This window comes from Drosophila bipectinata, chromosome 2R, assembly GCF_030179905.1.
Source record: "Drosophila bipectinata strain 14024-0381.07 chromosome 2R, DbipHiC1v2, whole genome shotgun sequence".
In the NCBI taxonomy this organism is placed as follows: Eukaryota; Metazoa; Arthropoda; class Insecta; order Diptera; family Drosophilidae; genus Drosophila; species Drosophila bipectinata.
In genome coordinates this window covers 22,772,526-22,790,515 of record NC_091737.1, presented here as the reverse complement: position 1 = coordinate 22,790,515, position 17,990 = coordinate 22,772,526, and the positions used below count along the sequence as shown (strand labels likewise).

Genomic DNA, 17,990 nt, shown 5'->3' with positions numbered 1-17,990 from the left:
AAAAATTGAAAAACTATTTTGTCTCAGGATTTTGATGCAGAATTGTGGCGAATCGATCCAGAAATCGTTTAAGGTACTCCGCTTGAGAATCGGATGAGAATTGGGAAAGATATAGCCATCACTGTGGACCCTATAGGGGAAAACCGCATTTTCAAGGGATCCCATCAGAAAAATGGACAAAAAATTGAAAAAATATTTTGTCTCAGGATTTTGATGCAGAATGGTGGCGAATCTATCCAGAAATCGTTTAAGGTACTCCGCTTGAGAATCGGATGAGAATTGGGGAAGATATAGCCATCACTGTGGACCCTATAGGGGAAAACCGCATTTTCAAGGGATCCCATCAGAAAAATGGACAAAAAAAAATATTTTGTCTCAGGATTTTGATGCAGAATGGTGGCGAATCTATCCAGAAATCGTTTAAGGTACTCCGCTTGAGAATCGGATGAGAATTGGGAAAGATATAGCCATCACACTGGACCCTTTAGGGGAAAACCGCATTTTCAAGGGATCCCATCAGAAAAAAGGACATCTATTCGGGAAAACCACTAAAGCCCTTGTTAACCCACAGCTGCAGGCCATGGCAGGCCCTTTTCAAGGGACCCCATCAGAAAAATGGACAAAAAATTTAAAAAATATTTTGTCTCAGGATTTTGATGCAGAATGGTGGCGAATCGATCCAGAAATCGTTTAAGGTACTCCGCTTGAGAATCGGATGAGAATTGGGGAAGATATAGCCATCACTGTGGACCCTATAGGGGAAAACCGCATTTTCAAGGGACCCCATCAGAAAAATGGACAAAAAATTGAAAAAATATTTTGTCTCAGGATTTTGATGCAGAATGGTGGCGAATCGATCCAGAAATCGTTTAAGGTACTCCTTTTGAGAATCGGATGAGAATTGGGGAAGATATAGCCATCACTGTGGACCCTATAGGGGAAAACCGCATTTTCAAGGGACCCCATCAGAAAAATGGACAAAAAATTGAAAAAATATTTTGTCTCAGGATTTTGATGCATAATTGTGGCGAATCGATCCAGAAATCATTTAAGTTCTAACGAAAAATCTAGAATATATCCTTCGCTTTACATTAAATTCCAATAAACAAAGACCAATCATTAACATTACACAATACAGGTTTTATTGAATCAAAACTGAATTTTTATCTTAAAACATAGGAATGAATAGTACGTAAGGGGATGAGTGATTACGAGCGGGAGAATAAATATGAAAAGGCTGTCCCTCTGGCTTATGTCTCGTTGTCCTCAATCTTGGGCGCCAGGTAGTAGCGTATGTGACCCAGATCCTTAATAGCATACTCCACCACCAACGGGACATCTGCGCACATCGACAGCTGCACTTGAGTGGACAATGGAGTGGCTTTTGTGAAGGCGTTCAGGTAGCGGCAGGCAAAGGTGAGGGTAACAGGCTCTTGCATCTCGATGATGACGGCCTCTTCTTCCTTATCGACGGATCCAGTTTGAGCCAACTTGATGTTAGCGGTACCCACATCGCCGCTGGCCGAGAACTTGACGCCCTCCTTGGTGCAGCAGATGACCACAGATTCGCTGAACTGGGCAAGATCGCGGCAAATGCGCGCAAACTCCATCGCCGGCATACGGACCACGCAGGAGAAATCAGTCTCCGGAATGCCCAGGTGCTCCTGGTCGAGGTTCATTAGCTTCATCTCATAGTCGGAAACCTTCTCCTGGTTTGCCGACTCGAACATAATGGTCACTGTATCGGCATTGTCCTGGGCCTTCATTGTTACGTTGTCTTCATTGTTTGCGCATTTGAGAATTTTGGCCATGCTACCCAGGTTCATGCCCATGGACAGATTGCGATCACAGCGGAACTTGTCGAAGCCATCGGACCGGAGGGTCAACGATACCAGGGACACATGAGAGTTGTCCATGGCCTGCAACTGTGGGTTAAAAAGGGTTTTTAGTGGTTTTCCCTTATAGATGCTAACACGACACTTACCTGAATGCCAGAATCGCTGCAATCAAAGGTGGCCTCATTGAGCAGATCCTTGATGGCATCTAGGATCTTCTTCAGAATGGTGGCTTGTCCCAGGCGAGCTTCAAACATGTTTGCTTCTTTTGGTTGTTATTTAGTGGAAATTCTCAGAATATGTAACGCGCGAAACGCTAGGCCTTTTTCAGTGGCTTACAAGAGAGGACGCTGTAACTAATTATCGACAGATTAAGCCAAGAAAGTCGCTCCTGAAGGCCTTAGAATGCTGACTGTTCAGTGATCTTTAAATGAATGAAGAACGTGTGCAAATTTTTAGTAATCAGGCGCGCGAAATGAGCGGGATAGGGATGTGAAAAGCCTGTGATGATATCGATAACAGCTGGTCGATAATATAGGAGTTGCCAAATTTCCCGATTTTAGCGTTTTCCCACACTAAATAATACAAATAGTTCACTTCAATGCAATACATTTTAAAATAAATAAATTCCAATACATAAAACACATTTGATTAACGAAATTTGCAATTAAGAAAAGTTGGTGACGGAGGATGCCGACGCTTATTGAGTCTATCTGCTTCAGTTATCATTTTCTTAAGGTCGCTTACTCCCAGCCCTGAAACAACAAGTATTATTAACCTAATAAGTGGAAATAAGTTTAAATGACCCACCATGAACGGTTTGAGTGCTATGAACACCAACCGGATCCAGTCCGATGAAATATTTTTCCAAATCAGCATGTTTTTTCATTACGGCCACACATAAAGCTGGAATCAAGGAGGACCGATTGAAGTCCTTGTAAGATCGCCTGCACAAGAGCTCTTGGACCAATGGCAAATGGCCAGCGCAAGTGGCCAAGGTAAGAGCATTTTGTCCAAAATAGTTAACAGCAAATATATTCGCACCGAAATGAAGAAGAGTGCGAGCACACTCGAATCTTCCCAGATAACAAGCCTTAAGCAAGGCGGTGTTTCCATAGCCGTCCATATCCTCCAAGCTTAGCTTATTTCGCTTGTTTTGTGCCAGGGTGCAGACAATACGCAAGGAAACGAGGTCATTCTGTCCCACGCAACTGAGAGCTTTGTTGACAAAAAAAAATGTTACATTGCCAAACTAAAATTTCTTTTATTACCATTTAATTCGCCCATATTTATTCGCTTATAACGGGAGTTTTAAAAAAGCTTAAATGCTACATTTATTAAGCCAGTTTTAGCCCTAACTGAATTTCTCCTCAACGGTCACATTCTTTTTTTTCGATAGACTGGGAAGTGTTACCAACTATCGTTGGAAATGAGATCCTAACTATCGAACCCTTATGGCAGCCCTGGTTAGCCTTTTTTGCCATTTAACCTGGCATCAAATTTGGTCTCTTTCTTTTTAACCTCTCGTTTCGTCTAGGTACGTACGCCCCACGTGGCTTTTCCCTTTATTTCTTTATTTTAAACCATTCTAAGCGCTTTTATTGTAAATAAACTGTTTTTCTTATCCTCCAGATCCGACGTGGAATAGATCAAAATGGTAAGTGTCTGGGGGCAATGAAATTTCGGGTGTACATAGCGAGAAGAGGTGCTTCCCTATGCACGGCCATGTTTGTTGCAAAATGCCGTATTGATGTTGCTAATTTGTTCCTTTTTGTTGTTGCAGTCGCTCGTCATCCCAGAGAAGTTCCAGCACATCCTTCGTATCATGAATACGAACATCGATGGTAAGCGCAAGGTGGGCATTGCCATGACTGCCATCAAGGGAGTCGGTCGCCGTTACTCCAACATCGTCCTGAAGAAGGCCGATGTCGATCTGACCAAGCGTGCCGGTGAGTGCACCGAGGAGGAGGTGAGTCGCTGAAATGGAAAACCCAAATCATAAACTAAAGCCCACGCCCACCCTTCCTAAATTATAGGTTGACAAGGTTGTCACCATCATCTCGAACCCCCTGCAATACAAGGTTCCCAACTGGTTCCTTAACAGGCAGAAGGACATCGTCGATGGCAAGTACTGGCAGCTGACCTCCTCCAACTTGGACTCCAAGCTCCGTGACGATTTGGAGCGCTTGAAGAAGATCCGCTCCCACCGCGGTCTGCGCCACTACTGGGGCCTGCGTGTCCGTGGCCAGCACACCAAGACCACCGGTCGTCGCGGTCGCACCGTGGGTGTGTCCAAGAAGAAGTAAGCTGTTGCAACGTTCCCTCTGCGAGATTGCCGGATTCTACTTTTAACTTTTTTCATAAACAACAAAATAAAAGATAAAACGGAAACGGGAACGTTTTAGTGCGGAGTATATGTGAAGTTTGTTATATTTCGACTGCGTGCTGCTTGTGTATCCAATTATGATCGTCGATCATGCAAAATAATTCGTCTGCGCCGAAAAACCAGAGCAGCGTCTGCGTGCTATGGCTGGTCATTTGCAAGACAGTCCGTTTCCAGGTGGGCAACCTGCTAACCACTCTGATCATCATCTTGGGTCCGATGCTAGTGTTTGTGTGTTACTCGACAACGATTTTCCTGTACCGAGACCCAGCGGAGGAGCTACACCAATGGTCCCCGCCCATTAATATAAGAACCGATGTGCCGTATGTATATGTCACATTGCTCAAGGCTGCCTTGACGAAAGTTGTTTGAAATCAGGTCCATTTATTATTCGCCAAATAACGCTGTCGTCGCCCGCGTCATTCAGGATATGGGAGCGGATTTGGACCCCAAAGTAACCAAGGGATTCGATAATGGTGCCACCATGATCAAGGCGCTCCAGAATGAAGAAGGTTTTGTGGGCATAGAGTTCGAAGATCAGTTTAGAGACATTACCGAATTGCCGAACAAGGTAATTGTGTCGATAGTGTTTCCGGAACACCTGCGTAATAAGCCCAAGATGATATGGGAGACCGGGGCGTTGTACAGGCATTTGCATCTGACTGGCGACTGTTACCGCGTTGAGGGTTTCCTCATCGTCCAGTCCAAGCTGAGCGAGGCTTTGATTCGGGCGAAGAACGATACCGCTAAGCTGCCAATGGTGGTCATGGAACACCTTCCTTTACCCTGGATTTCGGAGGTCGAGCTGAACGAACGTCGTCTCTCTTTAGCCGGCTTTCTGGTCCTGCCCTTTACCATATCCGCTGCTTTTCTTACTCAGGTATGGATGAGGGTGATCTTCACGGGGTTTAGGACCTTATTGTCTTATTGTCTCCCTTAAGATGATTGTGCGCGACAAGGAGGAGCATGCGACGGCTATGTTGCAGCTGTTGAACGTGAATTCCCGGATTCACTGGGCTTCCTGGTTCATCGTCGGCTTCGTGGTGCTGTCCATACCCACCGTGCTGCTGGTGTTGCTGCAGAAGGGGCGCTTCTACCCGAAGAGCGATACGAGCCTGGTACTGATATTCCTTCTGGTTTACATAGTGGAGCTTCTGTGCTCCGCCTTTATGATCTCGGTTTTCGTAAATGACAGCATTATGGTGCAGATAGCCATCCTAATACTGCACCTGATCAGCTGGCTGCCCTGGCGGCTGCTCCTGAAGGGATACCAGGAGACCTTCCTTCGGAACTTTGTGTCCTGCTTCTTCCTCTATAGCGCCATAACCATCGGGGTGCACGAGCTGATCGAGCATGAGACCCTCTACCGGGGCATGCAGTGGAAGCACATCTTCTACCGCACTGACCAGGACAAGCATTTCACCCTTGGCATGGTCATCGCCCTCATGCTGCTGGGCAGCGTTTTCCGCATTCTTGTCCTCTTTTATGTGGAGGCGCTGACCGGTGTTCGGCCCCGAAAGTGGTATTTTCCGATCCAGCGCTCCTTCTGGTGCCTGCCAAAGCGTCCTCCAACCGACGTTGAAGGCGAAGGCTCTGGTCGAGAACAGACCGCCAGGATGCGACCCATCATCATTCAGGCCCGGAACTTGCAAAAGTTTTACAACAACCACAAAGTGGTCGACAATTTCACGTTGAATTTCTGTCAGGATGAAATAACGGTGATTATGGGTCACAACGATTCGGGGAAGACGACGATCCTTATGATGCTGTCCGGGATTGTGCAGGCAACTTCCGGCGAGGTCATCATCAACGGCTTCGATATGGACACAGAGACGCGCAAGGCACGTCGTTCGATGATGATCTGTCCCCAGCACAACATTCTCTTCGAGAAGAACAAGGTGGGGTGGCACATCAACTTCTATTGCCGGCTGAAGGGCATGAGCGGATCGGAGGCTGCTGCCGAAACACAGAGATACCTGGAAGTTAGCCACCTCCAGGAGTATGCCGATGACGCGGTGGCTGAACTGCCCACTGGCATGAAGCGGATGCTCTCCGTGTGCTGTGCTCTGTGCGGACGTTCCAAGGTTCGACGAGAAGTAGTTCCCCCTCACTTTTGGTTCAGACTCCTTTCTTTTAGATTGTTATTCTGGATGAGCCCTGCACCAGCATGGATCCGTTGGTGCGCCGCGGCATGTGGGATCTGCTGCGGAGGGAACGGATGGGTCGCTGCATCATCATAGCCACCCACAATATGTACGAGTCCGAAGTCCTGGCAGACCGCATAGTGTTTCTTTGCAACGGTCGCGTGCTGGGCTATGGTACTCCCGGGTTTCTCACACAGGTCCCCGAATTGGGAGCTGTTTTCAAGCTGACCTGCGCGATGGAGGAGTCCTGTTTAGTGTCAGAGGTTACCCACTTCCTGCAGAGGCGCATTCCGGGCATCATATTGGACAACGAGCATAGTATATTCGTATCGTACAAGCTGCCCACAAAAAACATCCGCGAATTCTCCAACTTATTCGGAGACCTGGAGGACTCGTTGGGCTATCTTAGGATCACGGGGTTCACTGTGGAGGCCCCAACCCTCAGCAATATGTTCCTGCGGATCGGAGAGGAAATGAATTCGGCCCATGACCGTAGCATCTCTGTTTTGCGTCAGTCCCATGCATCGCCCCTCGGATCCCTGATTAGTGAGTAACCATTGGATGAATTCCTATCCCTTATCCTGGAAATCCCTTATCCTTCGTTCAGGTTTGCTGCCTTCGTTCGAGGTCCGCGAACATAATCCTATCCAGATAGTCCAAAATCAGTGGCGAGCCATCATGATCAAGAAGTGGATTTTTACAAAACGCCACAAAAGTCTCTACATCACGATGATTCTCTTCCCGATCCTCACCTTCATCCTAGTCTTCCTTTCGGAACTCTTCATCTTTTTCCTCCATACCTCAGATGACCCCTTGTTTGTCACCGATTTGAGCAGATACTCAGACCCGGTTCTGGTGACCGAGTCGGCTGACAATGCAGACTTCATCAAAGCTTACCGAGAAATGGCGGAGGATCGTGGGGCCACTGTGGTTGGCACCAAGCAGGATTCCATCCACGACTACGTGCTGGGCCACTTGATAAAGAATGAGGTGGAGGTGCAGAAATCATTCCTTGCCGGTGTCACAGTAGTCCAATCCAACAAAACTATCATCGCCTGGCAGAACACGATGCTGGAGCACGGGTCTGCCCTGGCTCTGGGCCTGGTCTACAAGGCCCTGGGCCAGCACTTGGCCAACTTAGAAATGGAGATTGTGAACAAGCCCAGGCCCGACAACTTCGCTGACGTGGTGATTGGCCTCAATGAGTTCAACTCCGTGGAGTTCTCGGGCTTGGTGTGCTTCTACCTGGTCCTGGCCACCGCCACCTTTGCCGTAATGCCGGTGCTGGAGCGCGAGACGGATATGCGGCACCTCCAGCTGAGCAACGGCATGAGCCGGGCCACCTACTGGATGGCCCACATGGCCTGGGACCTAGTCATCTACATGGTGATGGTGGTATCCCTGATCTTTGTCGTGGGACTCACCTCGGGAACTGCCCTGCCCATGCTGTTACTGCTTTTCGCCTTTGGATTCGCCGCAATATCGTTCACCTACATGTTGTGCCTGATATCGGGCAAAATGGGATCGATGTTTAGCCTCATCATGTACATCAATATGCTGGGTAAGCCATGGATATCCTCTGAATGTGGAGGTATAACTAGATTCATTGCAGGCGTGGTGGCAATATTTGTCCACCCCAACAAGGAGAAGAAGCGTTTCCTGGTTTTCGAGTGCATTCTCCTGGTAATACCCCACTACGCCCTATTTTGTGGCGAACAGAATATCCTGACAGAGGACGAGCGGTTCCATAGCTACCAAATGCGAATGGCTGATTCCATTTATGACACTGGAAAGTCTGAAACCTCCAACACGTCCACCAATCCGGTAATCTACAACAATCTGGAGCTTCTCTATCTGCTCATCAGCGGCGTTATATACTTTCTCCTGGTGATTTACTCGTGGATTCCCCGGCGCATCGTCTACTGTTTAAAGTTGAGACCACACCGAGATCGGTCTTGAAAAGGAATCTACCATTTCTTACATTTTCAGATCCATAAGGAACGAGAATGTCCAGCCAAACACCCAAGACGAGGACTTCGAGGTGGAGCGACTGCGCCAAAGGATGGAGGACATAACCAAGCACAAGTTTGTCAACTACCCCCTAATCTTGAGGAGGGCCACCAAGCGCTATGATGATGTAGTGGCAGTAAGGTGTCTAACACTGGACCTGAATCCGTGAGTGAATGTCCCAAGGGATGACAGATGATAGATCTCTTTCCCCATTCAGCTTTGAGTGCCTCTGCCTGCTGGGAAGGAACGGAGCGGGAAAGTCGAGCACCTTCTACATGATCGTGGGAAAGATTCCCATTACAGCCGGCGACATCTACATCAAGGGGATGAACGTGAAAAAGGACAAGAAGTGTCTGCGCCATTTGGGGTTCTGTCCGCGGGAGCCAATACTTGCCACCTACATGACAGGCCGGCAGATGTTACACTTCTCGTGCCTCAACAACGGCGTGCGTCGGGATCTGGTCAAGGAAGTGGTAGAGCATATGGAGCAGTCCTTCGTCCTGGACAGGCAGCTGGATAAACTAATCCGCAACTGCAGCAACGGGACGAGACGGAAGCTGATGCTGGCCATTGCCTCGCTGGCACCGACCCTCATTTGCCTGGACGAACCCACCGCCGGGGTGGACATGAACGCCAAGTATAACATTTGGCACGTGCTGGACAGCTTGCGTCTCAGCGGGCTGGCCATACTGGTCACCACCAACAGCATGGAAGAGTGCGAGGTGCTGGCCACCAACTTGGGCATCCTGGAGCGCGGCTCCCTGCTCTGTTATGGTACCCTGACCCGACTCAAGAACCGCTTCGACAAGAACATTTTCGTCAAGGTGAAAGTGGGGAGTCCCCAAGAGCTCGCCGAGGCCAAAGAAGAATCGGAGCGATATGCCAATATGATGCAAAGAAGGAGAAGTAACAGGGGAAGTGATACCATCCTCGATGTTGAATTACCTCCAAGGATCGGATCTTCCACCATCTTGGGCTGGAGATCTCAATCCGCAGAGAGAATAACCGATGCAGAATCTCAACCGATTTCCGAATCCGACATCCGGAGTATGTACGAAAAGCTCCTGCGGAAGGTGGAGGTTCAGTTTGTGGATGATCACCCGTACAGTAAGGTCAGGTGGGTCCGAAACTATTACCAATGAGAGTTCCTTTCTTAATGATTTCCTCCTCAGCGAAAGGTTTACTTACCGCGGAATAATCATCTTTAGCATTCCAAAGGGGGAGATAAGATACTCGGAGATCTTTCATTACATGGAGAAGCGCAAGCGCAGGATGCAAATTTTATATTATTCCATAAGCCATACCACCCTGGGGGATGTGTTTCTGGACTTCATCAACAAGCACCACGTGGATAGAAGATTATAATGATTCATACTTTGTATATACTATATGGGGAGAGTGCGTCAAGCGAAACCCCTTATCGAACCACCACAAACTATTTAATGGCTGGGCGAATTAATGTGAAAGCTTCTGTTATATTTTGCTAACAAATCCCACAACTCACTGCCAGGCGTTTGCATAAACGCTAAACAAATAAAGATAAATAAATCAATAGATTTCGCCGAATCATCAATTGTGGACGTAGCTGAAGTGAAACCCGATCCGAACTCTATACTATGAAGTCTATAGAACCATCATGCATACAGAACAAGATTGGGAGTTATGTTTGTTATTTATTTTCTTGATCTTCCAAGTCCATTTCGCTAGAAATGTCCAAAGAAGGGCATTCAAAATTCGTCTAACCCCCCATGATAACTATTTTTGTCTCATTCTTCAAGTTCTTCTTTCGTTGGCCAAAAAAAGAAAAAAAAAATGTGTCAGGCGAGACTGTTGGTACTTTGAACCCTCCACGATCTGAAAACTTTCCACAACCACAACCGAATATGACAAATGATTTAATGATTTGACTATTTTTTCAATTGGCATTCGTTTACAGGCAAACCCATTCACATGGTGACCCCGGTGGCCTCTTCAATTTTAAGCAATTTGCTTCCTAGGGCCCTCCAATTAGACTTTGTGCCTCAATCGGGGGAAAGGTATGGGCTCCAAAATAGATTTCCCATCGAACACGCAACTTTGCACAACCTTGGCTGATAGAACTATTTTCTTATCGGAGGAAGTTCCAAGCTAATCGTGATTTTTTGGGCAACACCCCGCCCCCATGGACACACCAAGCTTCCAAAAAAACATATGCTTTATGGAACATTTACTTTTAATGGTCAGCAGCTTTCACAAATATAATTTTCTAATTTCCAGCGCTTAGGATATTATTGTTCTACTGCAACACAGCTTGTATAGTATATCTTTGTGTATGAGTGTATGAGGTATATATATATATAAAAGTCACAATGTTGTGCAGCAAATGTGCTTCGATTTGAGCTAATAATAGGGGTGCCCACTGTAGTTTATAATTATAGCCCTGACCTCGAGCTCCGTATGTGTGTAAATATACGATTTCATCAATAAATAAAAGTATTGCTTAGTTAATATTACAAAACTTTCCTAACAAAGTACCAAAATATCATAAGACTTATAGTTAACAGGATTAATTTTAAGTTAAGTTAAGTATAAAATGAAATTCCAGTTAAGAAACTAATAGCTTGGGCCGGGCATTGTGGCTGTCAATGCCCAGCATCGGAAAGTAATCGGCCTACATTTGTTCTCATATAGTCTTGTTGTTGTCGGCAGGTGGAACACCCCTTCTTTGTAACTATAACTATCCAACATTCAACATCCAACTGGTTATTCTAGCTATAGTGATTCTCTTGTGAAAATTTTCTAATTAGCTAACAATTATTGTAGATTATTTGTATATGGAAGACTCTGTTTGGTCGCTCTAGTAGTTCACGCAGGTATACAAAAAGGTCACATTGTTATGCACTTTTAGGTACGACATCCCTTATTGGACTCAGTTAGCAGCAGTTACCGAAGCCTTCTGGAAATTTCTCCTTCTCCTTACATTAAAAATACACAATTCTAAAACTTAGCCTGAGAGAGCACCTAAATTACTGATTTAGCTTGGTGAGGGTTTCGTCCGGCGTGGCTGGGTTTCGTTGCTCATACTGACGCCGCCAGCGACGCGAGAAGACAGGAGCGAAGAGGTCGTAGTCCAGTTGCTTCCTGTATTTGTCCAAATAGATTTGGGAGTTCTCTGCCCATCCCAGTCTTTGCATCACGATGCTGCTGCCGTAACCCACGGCCACGGCCAACACGTATCCGATCACACAGGGCCACATGTAGGAGAGGCGGTACAACCAGAAGTAGTGTTCCGGCTCGCTGACTACTTGGCTGGTCTGCGTCCCGAGACGCAGAGCTTCTGAAACCAGTGCGGTGCTGTTCTCACAGCCCGCCGTACTGAAGCTCAGGTGCGACTGCATGGGCGGCCTGGGCCCGCCGAAGGACACCCAAAAGGCGACTATCAACGAGATGAGGAATCCCAAAAGCACGCCACGTTGATTTGTCCGCGTTGTACAGACTCCTAGGGTGAATATGGCCAGCAGTGGTCCTCCCACCACTCCAAAAATGATGAGGGAGGCCTGGAGAACGCCGCCAAGGTATCCGGCTCCGAACGCCAGACCGATGCAGAGTAGTCCAAAGACGAACGCCATCACCTTGGTGGGCAGAGTCGACTTGGAATCAAGAAGGTTGCGTCTGAAAACAACCTTGTACAGTGGCTTCAGATAATCCTCCAGGGTGACAGCCGAAAGAGAGGTGACGGCTGAGGAAATGGTGGAGAGACTAGCTGAGAAGATTCCCGATACAAAGAGGCCACACAATCCGGGGTATTGACCTGCAATAAAGACACAATGTTCAGCGATAAAAGTTCCCAACAATATCCCCTCTTGAGCTCACCCATGGTGTCCACAGCAAACAGAGGCATGACTTGATCTCGCGACTTGATGCGACCCTCGAGCAGCGGATCACAGTCACGGTAGTAGTAGAAAATGGCCAATCCACTGAAGATGGTGCTGAAGCTCAACAATCCCAAGATGGGTAGATTCCACCACAGCGCCGACTGGGCGCTCTTTAAATTCCGGACACTCAGGAGCCGCTGCACTTGCGTTTGGTTGACTCCATAGAGCGAGAGGTAGGTGACCATGCCGCCAATTATGAGCGACCACCAGGTGTGCCTCACCGTGGGGTCCAGGGAAAAGTCATCGATCTCAACACGACCCCTCTCCACAGCCACCTGCCAGATAGCCGCGAATCCACCGGCTTTGATGGCGGAGACACAGATGACAGCATAGATGGCGGCAAACATGAGCAGCGATTGGAATACGTCCGTGATGAGCACCGCCTTCAGGCCGCCCAAAGTAGAATAGAAGGTGCAAACCAGTCCAATAACCACAATGGCCGTTGTCCGGGGAATGCCGGTCACTGCCTCCAGTGCCAGCGCTGGGGTGTATAAGGCAATGCCCATGTAGAGCATCATTTGAATGGTGAACGCCAGGGACGCCGCCAGCCGGGTCGCCTGGCCGAAGCGTCGCTCCAGGTACTCGTACACGCTGGTGATTCGCATCTTGTAGAACACCGGCAGGAATATGTTGGCGGCGATGGGAGTACTAATCCAATAGGATAAGTTTATCACGCAGAACATCGTCCCAAACTCGTACGACTCCTTGGAGACGCCCATCAGCGTGATGGCGGACATGAAACTGGCCATCAGACTAAAGGACACCGGAAAGGTGGTCATGCTCTGGTCGGCCATCAGGTACTCCTGGGTGGTCTTCTGTTTGCCGCCCGTGTAACGGTAATATATGCCAATCAGTGCGGACACGACCAGGATGCTGATAAGGACAGCCGCATCCCAGGCATCGAACGTTCCCACGGGCATCTTGTTTGTTATTTTTGTTTATGTTCCGCTTATCAGGCCACGAGACGTCACCGCCGCACCACTGAATTGATTTTTCCACAGGCCGAACTCAGTGGGAGTCGGAGCTCGCGTAACGACCTTTCCAGAGTCAACGATTTGCAAAGTGCGCGCAAAGTGCACGGCGGCCGACGAAAACAACAATGTGGGAACGAAATCGGGTATTATTATCCGCTGATACGTTCTGAGTTCTCCCGAAGCTTTTCAACCATTGGCCGTTAAATAATAACAAGCAGCCCGTTATCGGGTTTTTTAAAAATCCATAAAAAGCTTTCTTAATTTTCGGTATATTTTGTTGGTATTTTCTGATATTCTTATCGATAACCAATAAGCTTGCTAAAAACCTATCGATCGTCGAATTATTTCCCGCTCTAATTACTTTCCAATTGTTTATATTATTTCTACCAAATGGAGTCTATGGAGATCGACGAAAATGATTCTCAATCGTAAGTAACTTTAATTTTAGTCTCTCTAGTACTAAGCATAAGAGTTCTTCCAGGTACGTGCGTACTCCAGAGGATGTTAAGGCCATTGTGAAGCATGCGAAGTTGGACGAGCGGCAACTGACCCAGCTCACCCAGGCGCTGTATTATCCTTCGGCGGACGTTGCCTCGGAAAACCTGCGCCTCCTGGAGCTGGACGCACACATGCTGGAGCAAATCCGAGACGGCCACACCCTCCATTTCAAAGGTGGCCTCAACGAGAAGGTAGTGCTCTGCACAGACGAGCGCACGTACGACGTCAAAGGAGCTGAGATCTCCAACAGTCTTCTACTAGTGCCAGATCTTAAGTTTGCTGCTGCCACCAGCACCTCACCGCTAAAGAGTCCGAGAACGGGTAACGCCAACGCCTCCCTGGAGAGGAGTTTGAATGACAGCACTGAGGATGAGCTGGAGGTACCTCGTACTCTGGAGCAGCGCCCCGTGCTGAAAGTGTTCCATGAATATTTCGAGTGCCGCGAGATTAAGCCCCGTTTCCGGAAGCTAGGTGAACTACTTCAGTTGACCCGCTATTCCGGCCCAGAGAACGAGTACTGTATCGAGAGGAAACTGCTCTTCAGCATGTCGCAGCTGCTGGACACGGTGCAGTGCAGCCGGGCACAGTTCATGGAAGGATTGCGCGTTTATCGCGCCATGGAGTTGGATGGTCATATCCGTGTTATGGAATACGAGTACGAGTACCGAACCATTAACTTAATGCTTGGACTTATCAGTGAAAATTCTTGGGCCTTGGACGAGGTCGAAAGGGAGGAAACTATAACCTCCCTGAATGGTATCGCTCCAGAAGAAGTTGTAGCCGGGCTCTTTGACATCTACACCGTGCCCAGCGAACGTTGTCCGGACAAGTTTCAATACCAAGAGTCATTGGTGGCCAGGATTGTGGCCCAAAACATTTTGCAGCCAGGATTGCGGTTCCGCAATGAGGAGTTCATGCGAACTTGGCAAGAGGCTCTGCCCGAGGGCATGGTCTGTGACCTGAAATACCTCCGTGGCCTGGGAATCTGCGACAAGGAGGGAGCTCAGCCCTGCATCCGATCGCTGGCCGAGGAGCAACTGCCCACCAATATCAACGACCGCATGAAGTCGCTTTTCAAGGCGAAACAGAAATGGACATTAAGTGAAATGGAGCCGTACATAGAGTAAGTCATATATATATTTTTCGATATCTTTGTTTCCTAAAGTCCTTGCTTCCCTTAGGTGCTTTACTACTCCCACTTTATCCGTCTCCACATTGCTGGCCAAACACGCCCGATCGTTGACTGAAGGAGGTGTTCGTTACTATGTTTCCAAACATTGACGATAAAATCCACTCGTAGCTTTATTTTCCTTACGATGTACATTAGATCCATTAAAATAGTGTTAAGCTTGTCCTAGGCATTTCGCTTGCGTTTGTTTCGATCCTTTTTGGCCTGCTTCTGATCTTCAATAGCCGCCTTCATGGTCTCCACGGCACTTGTAGTGTGACTGGTGGTCACCTGGGCGGCGTCGCTGCTGGGATACTTGAAGCTGAATCCCCTGGGGAAGATTGGCTGGGCCAACAGGGCCTGTAGCTGACCGCGAACCGTTTCCACTCTCAGACGATTGCGCCGCCGTTCTATCACAAACGGATCCTCATCCTGATCGCTGCCACTAATTATACAAATATTAGTTTTAGTTGAGAATTGTGGTCTGATTTACAAAATACTAACGACTCATCATTGTAACCATCGATGATCATGTCCATTTCCTCTGCATGCTTCTTCATCCAGCCACGCTCGCTTTGAGTGCGTCTCAGCTTCAGTTCCTCCTTATCCAGATCCCGGGCCAGGTTGACACGTTCCTTAACAGCGCCCAGGAAGCGCTCCGAGATGGGGAAAAGCGGGAGATCCTCAGCTAGAAAAAGGATCTTAAATAAATACATCTTTTAACCAAATAGTCTTAAACTCACTCCTCTCCAAAGTTTTGTAAAGTTTAACATAGCTCTTGACTTCTCCTGGCTCCATAAACATCACTGTTATGCCGTGCTTGTTGGCCCGAGCTGTGCGTCCCGATCTGTGGACGTAGTTCTCACTGGTGCGGGGCACTTGATAGTGTATCACATGCTCCACATTGGGTATGTCCAACCCCCGAGCTGCCACATCGGTGGCTATTAGCAGACCAGTGGGGCTGTCTCGGAATCTTTCCAGGTTCTTTAGGCGCTGCTTCTGGATCATGTTGGCGTGTAGGGGCAGAGGATTGCAGTCCAGCAGACCGAAGAGAGTGGCCAGGCGCTTAACACAATCGATGGAATTGCAAAAGACGATGGTACGGCCTGGATGGCGCTGTATGAAGTAGTACAGGTGGTAATCCTTCTGATCCAGTGGACATAGTAGACGACTTTCGGTGAGGGTCTGGGCGGTCTCTAGAATAAAAAACAGACCTTGAATCTCTGGAATAATTTCTTGGTAGAAAACTTACGCTGGCTACTCGTAATATCCACAATCTTGGGTTGGGAAATGCCCAGCTCCTCGATCAGGCTTTCGATCTTTTGGTCCACTGTCTGCTTTACAAATTTGGGTCGCTTGCCCACATTTCGCTCTAAAAGGACACGATACATTAATTATTTAGTTTCAAGCATTATCCTTAAAGCTTACTTTGCATGTGATCGGGAAGATCGTGGACTAGGGTCAAGGTGGCCGAGTAGACAAAGTTCTGCCGCTGCTGTTTCTTCTGCTCGTCAGAGTTGAGGACCTTGAGCAGGCTCCTCAGCTCCTCAAAGTGCCCCTTCTCCACCATCCTATCCGTTTCGTCAATCACCAGAAAGCTTGCATCTTCGATTTTGCTCAGATGCTGGTTTCCCTGGCAGTACAGCTCCCAGAGTCGGCCAGGAGTGGCCACAACGATTTCCGGGCACTGACGGAGCACTCGCTCCTGCTTGGCCACCGCTAGACCTCCGAAAATTGCTGCCACACGAATGCCCGTATACTTGGCGGCGGCCACAAGATGATTCTTCACCTGAACGGCCAACTCACGGGTAGGTGTCAGCACAAGGCCGTATAATGGTCGCTGCATTCGCTGGTTATGCTCCTCCATGTCGCTTTCCTCGTCACTGGCTCCGGATACGTGGTCCAATTCTTCGGGTGGGGGTGTCAACTCGTGTTCGTCGTCGGCAGGTTCCACCACTGGCTTTTCGCCTTTTGTTTTTGGCGCCTTTCGTATGCCCGATTTCACATTCCTCTGCTTTAGCTCCATAATCCCTGCCAGCATGGGTATTCCAAAGGCCAGGGTCTTACCACTGCCGGTTTCAGCAGCTCCGAGTATGTCCTTTTTGCCATGGATAGCAGCGGGCAGGGTAAGGGCTTGGATTTGTGTGGGAGCACTGAAGCCTTGCTCGCCTAGGGCGCGTAGTATAGGAGCTGGTACCCCCAACCCGTTCCAGGCGGAAACATCAACCCCATTGCCATTAGAGATTGAAACTAACTCTGGGACTTCCTCATCGTCAGAATCTTCCTGCTGGGCAGCTTCATCTTCATCATCTGAGGGTGGTGGCCTGAGAAGTGCAAAGCGATCTGGAGCATACTCATCATCGGAGTCATCGTCGTTGTTGGCATCGTCCTTGGGCTCTCCCTTTTTCTGTTTCCGTAACTCCTTTCGCTTTTCCCTCTTCTCTTTAACTTTCTGCATTTTCTTGGCATGTCTTTCGGCCAAACGAGCCTTTTTGCTAGACTTTGCCGTAACCTCTTCATCCTCGCTCTCCGATTCGCTGGAACTCTCGCTGGAATCGTCTCCTTTCCCCTTGGACTGTTTCCGCTTTTTCGCCTTCTGCTTCAGGTCTTTTGCTCGTTCCCTGGAACTGACCCTCTTCTGGGAGGACTTGACCAGCGTCGCATCGTAGTCTTTGAGCACTTCCAGGCCAATTAATCCTTCGTAGCCTCCAAAATCATCGGATATCACGTGGCCCTTGATTTTCACCTTTTGCCAATTTTCCTCCTTGGGCGCTGCAGTCTCCTTGACTTTGGCTTTTATGGCCTTTGGCGGCTTTGCAGTTTTTTGCTTATTTTGAACCATTTTCAGTTATTTATTTAAATTCAATTGAATACAAAATAGCTGCCCGCGGACCGCGTGTTAGCTCTTCCTCTTGCCGCTATTTGTTGATATCAGACGGGGCACGTAGTGAACAGCTGATGTTTATGCATTCCAGTGTTGGTAAGCATTAACACACCTTGGCGCCTAATTTAAAAATTATTTTGTTAGATAGTTAAAAATCTATAGAATTTGCGGCGTAAGTAA

General features: G+C 48.1%; 7 protein-coding genes across 7 annotated transcripts; 3 read left to right on the top strand and 4 right to left on the bottom strand.

The window, feature by feature from the left end:
* Window positions 1-1,119: 1,119 nt before the first annotated feature.
* Window positions 1,120-2,295, bottom strand: PCNA (Proliferating cell nuclear antigen). The gene is made up of 2 exons (XM_017238200.3): window positions 1,985-2,295; window positions 1,120-1,925 (listed from the first exon to the last, which is right to left on the bottom strand). Exons 1-2 carry the CDS (start codon window positions 2,090-2,092, stop codon window positions 1,251-1,253), a joined length of 783 nt encoding a protein of 260 aa, XP_017093689.1. The 5' UTR covers window positions 2,093-2,295; the 3' UTR covers window positions 1,120-1,250.
* Window positions 2,296-2,427: 132 nt separating this feature from the next.
* On the bottom strand, window positions 2,428-3,227 carry plu (plutonium). Its single transcript, XM_017238201.3, has 3 exons — window positions 3,107-3,227; window positions 2,646-3,053; window positions 2,428-2,590 (listed from the first exon to the last, which is right to left on the bottom strand). The coding sequence occupies exons 1-3, from the start codon at window positions 3,120-3,122 to the stop codon at window positions 2,487-2,489; spliced, it is 528 nt and encodes a 175-aa protein (XP_017093690.2). The 5' UTR covers window positions 3,123-3,227; the 3' UTR covers window positions 2,428-2,486.
* A 127-nt stretch (window positions 3,228-3,354) lies between these two features.
* Window positions 3,355-4,251, top strand: RpS18 (ribosomal protein S18). The gene is made up of 4 exons (XM_043210397.2): window positions 3,355-3,372; window positions 3,468-3,492; window positions 3,619-3,804; window positions 3,872-4,251. Exons 2-4 carry the CDS (start codon window positions 3,490-3,492, stop codon window positions 4,139-4,141), a joined length of 459 nt encoding a protein of 152 aa, XP_043066332.2. The 5' UTR covers window positions 3,355-3,372; window positions 3,468-3,489; the 3' UTR covers window positions 4,142-4,251.
* Window positions 4,252-4,311: 60 nt separating this feature from the next.
* On the top strand, window positions 4,312-9,887 carry LOC108123153 (phospholipid-transporting ATPase ABCA3). The gene is made up of 9 exons (XM_017238198.3): window positions 4,312-4,541; window positions 4,597-5,098; window positions 5,160-6,302; window positions 6,356-6,908; window positions 6,970-7,923; window positions 7,975-8,293; window positions 8,352-8,537; window positions 8,590-9,489; window positions 9,545-9,887. Exons 1-9 carry the CDS (start codon window positions 4,312-4,314, stop codon window positions 9,735-9,737), a joined length of 4,980 nt encoding a protein of 1,659 aa, XP_017093687.2. The 3' UTR covers window positions 9,738-9,887.
* Window positions 9,888-10,563: 676 nt separating this feature from the next.
* On the bottom strand, window positions 10,564-13,468 carry LOC108123154 (putative sodium-dependent multivitamin transporter). Its single transcript, XM_017238199.3, has 2 exons — window positions 12,225-13,468; window positions 10,564-12,162 (listed from the first exon to the last, which is right to left on the bottom strand). The coding sequence occupies exons 1-2, from the start codon at window positions 13,204-13,206 to the stop codon at window positions 11,378-11,380; spliced, it is 1,767 nt and encodes a 588-aa protein (XP_017093688.2). The 5' UTR covers window positions 13,207-13,468; the 3' UTR covers window positions 10,564-11,377.
* Window positions 13,469-13,572: 104 nt separating this feature from the next.
* LOC108123235 (sister chromatid cohesion protein DCC1) lies at window positions 13,573-15,119 on the top strand. Its single transcript, XM_070277961.1, has 3 exons — window positions 13,573-13,688; window positions 13,742-14,881; window positions 14,940-15,119. Exons 1-3 carry the CDS (start codon window positions 13,651-13,653, stop codon window positions 15,037-15,039), a joined length of 1,278 nt encoding a protein of 425 aa, XP_070134062.1. The 5' UTR covers window positions 13,573-13,650; the 3' UTR covers window positions 15,040-15,119.
* Window positions 14,878-17,930, bottom strand: LOC108123234 (ATP-dependent RNA helicase DDX24). Its single transcript, XM_017238336.3, has 5 exons — window positions 16,355-17,930; window positions 16,179-16,298; window positions 15,670-16,122; window positions 15,431-15,614; window positions 14,878-15,371 (listed from the first exon to the last, which is right to left on the bottom strand). Exons 1-5 carry the CDS (start codon window positions 17,766-17,768, stop codon window positions 15,113-15,115), a joined length of 2,430 nt encoding a protein of 809 aa, XP_017093825.2. The 5' UTR covers window positions 17,769-17,930; the 3' UTR covers window positions 14,878-15,112.
* Window positions 17,931-17,990: the final 60 nt, after the last annotated feature.